At 34.9% G+C, this 7344-nt stretch overlaps 1 protein-coding gene across 3 annotated transcripts in view; it reads right to left on the reverse strand.

Moving 5' to 3' along the window:
• LOC108734627 (histone acetyltransferase KAT6B) overlaps positions 1-7344 on the reverse strand; it is a 49252-nt gene that overhangs the window by 30885 nt on the left and 11023 nt on the right. For all 3 annotated transcript variants that reach the window (XM_018466259.2, XM_018466260.2, XM_018466261.2), the window contains exons 2-3: positions 4064-4326; positions 2714-3091 (exon numbers count right to left, since the gene is read on the reverse strand). In XM_018466259.2, the coding sequence (XP_018321761.1) occupies positions 2714-3091; positions 4064-4258 (573 nt within the window). In that variant the 5' untranslated portion in view covers positions 4259-4326. The remainder of the gene's footprint in view (positions 1-2713; positions 3092-4063; positions 4327-7344) is intronic.

Here is a 7344-nt window from a genome sequence, read left to right on the forward strand (position 1 = left end):
ATATTGTGCAATAAGTTTCTTCGCTTGTATGGTGTTACTACGCGTTAGTGTTAGTTAAGTGGCTTCTACTGATCTGTTCGTTCTTGTTAAGTACGGTAAGTTTATTAATTGCAGTAAAATTAATAATTGAACCTTTCAATTGCACCTAGCGAGGCGAGACATTTGACAAAGGAAAAATTACAAAAAAAAGTTATCAATTTTACAGGATAATAGAAACATATCCGTCTTTTTAACGTTCATCTGAAATCTATTTTTATAACAGCTTGCTGCTCATTATTATGGATGCTTTTACAAGAGGAAAATTGTCTGAGTGGGGTTTTCAAGATATAGCTGATGAATGAATTCGATAGAAGTCATTTACTTGAAACAGAACGGGTAGAAGTATTTATTATTTATTTTCAGAAAAGGACGTCTACTTTGTAATAAGCTTTCAAGTTTTTTTACCTTGTTATAAGTTAAGTTATTATGTTTTATGCTTTTTTTAATACATGATTTAAATAACTAATTGTTTTATTTGTACACTTTTCTACATTTTCATTATAGCTTCTGGTGAGACTAAATTGATTAAAAATAAAATCAATAATTGTAGTGATTAATACATCATTACAACCCAAAGGTAGACTACACAATTCTAGAAATACCCACTACAATATATTTGCAAATGTACTGCAATGCAATGGTAAACTCAACTACTTTTTGTAAAGATGCGTAACATTATATTGTATAATTCATTCTTAATTGCTGTAGAGAAATATTCTACAATTTTGTATAATTTTTTTTCTAATTATTGTATTGAAATATCCTACAATGAGAAGTAATTTTTAAGAGAAACTTGTAGCACATATTCTTTAACGTTGTGGTGGAGAGACAAACAGTTTGTAGACAATAGAGTAATTACAATATTATATTAATTTTCACTACAACTTGTTTCTGTCCCTATGTTCGCTACAACTTGTAATGAAAAGTTCTACAATTGTAGAAGTTTGTTCTACAGTTTTCTCTGAGTGTACGACTAATGTGAACAATATTAACTAGAAACCGCTACGGGGAGTTTCGTAAAAGTATTTCAAATGATTTTAGTATTGTAAGTTAGACTTTACATACAATTATGTTCTTCGCCCGTCGTGTAATACATAACTACATTCTTCCGCTAAAAATAATGCACGGAATCGAAAAACACCGGAGTGCCATACATCATTTACATTTTTTGCTATTTAACACGTCAACATATGTATATCATATATCAGATAAAAAAAGAACAAACGTTTTCAAAGTCGTAAAGCTACCGGGAGCAAAAAAACAAACCGATTTTAATGCGATAAGGACATAATATGTTTTCGTTTCCTTAATTTACCGCTTGAAATGTTCCACCCAAACGCAGCAATAATATATCTTTTTGTATTCATTTGTATAAATTTTACGTGGGACTTTATTACCGAGTGCTTTGATAATGCAGTTTTTAAATCGACAAAAAGCCATTATTATTTTATCACAAAAACAGAATTTGATTCAGGATATAAAAATACCTTTTATATATCATTACCAATGAAATCTTATTTAACTTTTAATTAGTGTTTCTTATTCACTTTTTAATTAGTGTTTCAGATTTAACATACAAAAAATGCATCCAATTAAATTGAAAAAAAAAAAAAAGACGATGGGACCATCTGTGGGGTTTATGTGTCTTGTGGGGGAGAGGGAACGTTTACTAACCACAACCATATAACCTTTTCTCCTCGTAACAAAAATTAGGTTACGGTGTTTAAAAATAACTCCCTCTCTCCATATAGGAGATAAAAGGTTAAGGGTAAAAGTCTAGATAATGGCCCTTCGGGGGTGGAGGCGGGTGGTATCGAAAGAGAAGGTTTCCCCCACTACTGTACCATAAAAAGTTCGTGGCGGTCTCACCCCCATAAAAAGTTATGGGGGGTTAGATAGGAATAGGGGTTGGAGGGTCAAGAGGGTAGGGGGAGTCAAAAGAGAGTAGGGGGAATCGAAAGAGGGTGGTCATCTGAGTAAAACCCCATAAAAAATTTGCGGCGGTCTCACCCCCATAAAAAGTTATCGGGGTTGAAAGTTCATTATTTTGACAATTTTCATACACTATAATTCAAATAAAATTCAACAAAAAAAATATTTTCACGCGGCTGGAGGGGGGGGATCGAAAGAGGGTGGTCACTTGAACAAAACCCGATAACCTAACTTAACCTACCCTATTGATTTAGATATTTAAATAATGTTTTATATAACTTTCTCAATATTTTTATGTATTTTTCATTAGTTTTACCTTTGGATTTTGTTTAAGAATGACTACATAAATATTTGCATGCCTAGAAATGTATGAAAATTGGCATATTTATTAACTTTGAACCCCCATAACTTTTTATGGGGGTGAGACCGCCACGAACTTTTTATAGTACAGTGATGGGGGAGACCTCCTTTTTCGATCCACCCACCCCATTGGGGGTGGGGGCCATAATCTAAATCTTTACCAGGTTAAGTTATGGTGGAATAAATTAGTCTTTAACTCGCCACAAAAAAAAAACTGAGAGTACTCTACAAGATTATCTCTAACTCCTCCATACTCTTCTCCTTACTGACCGAGGGTCAACTAATACACAATTATCAAAGAAAAACAACCACATAAGTATACAAAACAAAATAAGAAAAAGAATATGCCTAGTAGACTTATATATGTAGTTATATAACTCACCCTCTCGTCGGCTGGATCCCTTCTAGCGCCACCGATCCCCTTTCCTCCATCCTTGTTGAGTTTCCGTTTGGCACCGGAAGCCTGATTCGCGTAGTTATACTTGAAATTTTTGCCATCCTGCAAGATGAGAGCTTTGGCCACTGCCCGTTTCGCCGCGAGTCGAAGGGCCGTCTTCAGATCGAAGTCCGGACTCTCGACAACCGTGTGAGATTGACGCACGTACTTTTCGACCGATTTGAGGGACGAGCCGTCGCGCTCGCCCAATTCGCGAACCGCTTTCGTTATCACTTTTGTCAAGTCCGAACCGTTTTCGATTCGTAACGTACGATTCTGCAAACCGCCCGGATCTTTGTACGAACTTTGACCTTTGTTGTATACCTGCAAATGAAAACAACGAACTAAAAAAATGTTTTAACCCATTAAACTACCGTTCAAATGTAATTCGTAAGAAGTAATTGATTACAAGTCAGTGTTCCGGAAAATGACCACGGTAAAGTAGATTTATTAATAGGGGTAGCAACTCAATGAAGTCGAAATATGAAGAAAATCGAGTACCGCGCTGTTATAAAGTTCCTTGCCAAGGAAGGAAAATTTGTTGAAAATGGAGACTCTTGCCAAGATAAAACCATGCTTTGTTAAGTGGTTCGCCCTCCTTAAACAAAAAGGGAGGAACTCACTTGAAGACAACGCATGTCCAGGACGACCAACTGAGGAAGACACACCAGAAATTTTTCGCGCGTTTTTATGAACCTCTGGAGATTAAACCGGGGTTCATTATTATGAACCTGACTCTAAGCAGGGACAAAAAAGGCACATCACCACCGAAGAAATTTAGTGTCAGAATCGACGGATAAAATAATTTTGGAACTTAGAAGGAATTCAATTTACGATTATAATGACAAAATCGTTTCCATAATATGAAAATACTAAGCGGCAGTCCTGAAGAAGTTAACAGAAGCTATCAAAGAAAAACGAAGAGAAAAATATAGGCAAAATAAATAAATTTGTATTTTTATTTTCACTCCTTACACCCGATTCCGGGAAATTAAAAACGCTCTCTCGTATAACAAGAAAAGATGATATACCAATAACACCTTTCCTTTTGAGTTTTTCAATTCGATGCAAATGATCGAATAATTAACAAACAAAAAAACAGATATTTTACAAATTAAACAACTTTTTTGCAGCTAGTGAATATTAATTACAGTAAATCTACATATCGAATCGGAAAGGAAAATATAGTAAGTGTAGAAGTTATTTTGTGGTTGTTAAGGACTAATGGCACAACTTAAAATATTTTAAATCGTCGAAGAACAAAAAATTACGAAAGTCGAATAAAAAGAGACTCACTTTGAGTACGGAGCCATCCTTGACAGCAGTTTCAAGGTGTTCTGCGACGACTTCCTCATGGAAGTTGTGATGCTGCCGGATGGCATGACAGATGCGTTCGACACTTGGTCGTTGCTTCTGGGACCGGATCTTGTGGATGGCGTCGAGGATCCATTTACACCAAACCTCCTGCGATACTTCTTCTGGTTCGCACATTATATTATTAACACGTTATTTATTTTCGTGTTTTTCAGTAATCAACGTGACTATTAACTCATAAAAACCTGCAACAATACGAGAAAGTTGCTGTTGTAAAAAGTTAAAAATTAAATCATCTTTTGTTTCTATTTTTAAATACACCTAATAGGAAACAATAATATTTATTAACAGGGACGGAGTATGAATATTAATCTAATGCATTCTACCAATCTTTTTTTTTAATTTACAGGGGGTAGACCAAAATTTTCTATGTTGTTAAAGTAAACGTTCCTGTATCCTCGAAGTTTTACAGAAAAGACAACATTAAACCCAAATGAAGAGAATCTACTGACATCTTCGTACCGAATACCGAATACATGCAAGTTGAAAAAACAAATAAATGTCAAATACAATAAAAAATCTGTTCAAATTTATAATTAGAGCAGTACTTAATGTTTTGTTTACAAAAACATACACATGTTCTGCAACTCTGAGGCAAAACCGCCGCGGATCTTATTAGAATTGTGCTTACATATCAGAATCGGTATGATGTAGATAAATAACTTTTAAACACTATGATGACTTTTATGACCATTACCAGAATCGTACATGTACACCTATGTATTATTATTATATTGGTACGTTTTTATAATGCACATCTAATCAAGTTGTAAAGATAACAAAGTATACACTTCGTTTTTAAACATTTGATTAACAGCAAAAGTTAAGTGTAAAACATGCTTTACTTGAAACACTTGTTGCGTTGAAAGATAAAACAAATTAAAAACCACGAATTTAATTAAAGTGATTAATTTATTCAAAAAATGAGAACATGTTACTTAGCAACTTTTGAAAAAACATTTATGGACACACGTCTACAGGGCGAGCAAACTATGAGTACCTTAACTAACAACAGTAACGGAAAAAATAACTATAAAAATCTGGGTAGCATCAGAATTGAATGATCGGAAACTATTGGTATATCTAAAGACTATATCCAAATATTTTGGGAAAAATTTATTAGTTATCCATATCCATCAGGTAATTCGTACTAAAGTATCTGAATACCTTTTTTAGAGATGCACCGCATAACCGCGTATCCGGCATTAGCTGCGCCGGATACTTCAACGCTGTTATCCGGTACCCGGCCGGATCCACCGGATTCCAGATCCAAATACAGTACCTAGCCCATCTCTGTTTTTGATTTTTCCGCGGATAGCGCAAGATTCTTCCTCACTAATCTACTCAATAGTACCCGAACTGGTAAAGGTCTAGATGATGGTTCCCACCCCCAAAGGGGGTGGGGGATCGAAAGAGGAGGTCTCCCCCACCACTGTACCATAAAAAATTCGTGGCGGTCTCACCCCCATAAAAAGTTATGGGGGTTCAAAGTTAATAAATATGCCAATTTTTATACATTTCTAGGCATGCAAATATTTATATAGTCATTCTTAAACAATATTCAAAGGTAAAACTACTGAAAAATACATAAAAATATTGAGAAAGTTATATAAAACATTATTTAAATATCTAAATCAATAGGGTAGGTTAAGTTAGGTTATCGGGTTTTGTTCAAGTGACCACCCTCTTTCGATCCCCCACCTCCACCCGCTTGAAAATATTTTTTTTATTGAATTTTATTTGAATTATAGTGTATGAAAATTGTCAAAATAATCAACTTTCAATCCCGATAACTATTTATGGGAGTGAGACCGCCACGAACTTTTTATGGTACAGTGGTGGGGGAGACCTCCTCTTTCAATACCACCCTCCCTCACCCCTAAAGACATTTACCCCCGAATTATTGTAAATGGAATCAATTATTTTTCCATTTATGCCAAATGGCAACCCCGATAACTTTTTATGGGAGTGAGACCGCCACGAACTTTTTATGGTACAGTGGTGGGGGAGACCTCCTATTTTAATCCCACCCTTCCCCACCCCTAAAGGCCTCCTCCCCTTTAGGGGTGGGGGCCATCATCTAGAAATTTACCCCCGAATTATTGTAAATGGAATCAATTATTTTTCCATTTTTGCCAAATGGTTTTGAATGGAATTTACAAATTTTCCATTGATTCCCAATGGAGTTCAATGGAAACTTTTCCTACGGGCCTTCTTATACGTGTGTTTGTTCGCTGTACGAATTATTAAAGAGCATTAATTCCAAATACATATTATACGAGATATTAAATTGCAACCGCTATCCGGAAACAAATGGTAGGTAGTACCCTAAATAGGGTTAAGTACCATTTGCAAACAAAAAACAAACAGGGGCCAATGGTATCCGAATACCTACCATTTTGGAAACAACAGTCCAAAGTGTATTACAAATTGATTAAAAAATTATATATTATTAAAGGTGTAGGTGCATGATAGGTGCCGCCTGATCCTTTGATCGGTTATTGCTCGTTACTCTGCAGTCTACAAGTTTTAATCTACCAAACACAATCGATTAGCCATTAATTTCCAATTAGTGACATATAAGGAAAAAAGCAATAGTTCCACGATTACATCATCGATAGCAAATAGGTGTTGTAGGTGGTATGCTTATACTGTACATAACGTAAATAATATTTATATATGTATGATATAGCTATTTATGTATATTAGAGATTGGCTGGGTATCCGGTTTAGATCCGTTACTTTTATTAGTATCCGACCGGGTACCGAATAATTGCATCAGAAACAATTCTAACTAATATTATAAACGCAAATGTCAGTTTGTTTGTTTGCTACCTTTTCATGCCCCAACCACTCAACCTATCATCATGAAATTTTATTCACACATTGTCAAATAGAAAAGGACATAGGGCACCTTTTATCCAGAAAAAAATACTGTTCCCAAAAGATAGTATCATATCGTCCTCGATGATCTTTTACGACATTAATGGCGGATAAAACCTAGTTTTTCAATAAGAAGTACAACAAACGTACCTTAAAAATTGGTAATTAAATTATATTGATAATAGTTTTGCCGGATACTTGGCACAGCTAATGCTGGGTACACGGTTATCCGGTAGATACCCGGCAAAATTACTATCTGGTGCATGTTTAATATATACCGTATATATTTTTCAATAAGATATCTATATTAAATAACTTTT

Source organism: Agrilus planipennis, unplaced genomic scaffold (assembly GCF_000699045.2).
Source record: "Agrilus planipennis isolate EAB-ADULT unplaced genomic scaffold, Apla_2.0 scaffold79, whole genome shotgun sequence".
Lineage (NCBI taxonomy): Eukaryota > Metazoa > Arthropoda > Insecta > Coleoptera > Buprestidae > Agrilus > Agrilus planipennis.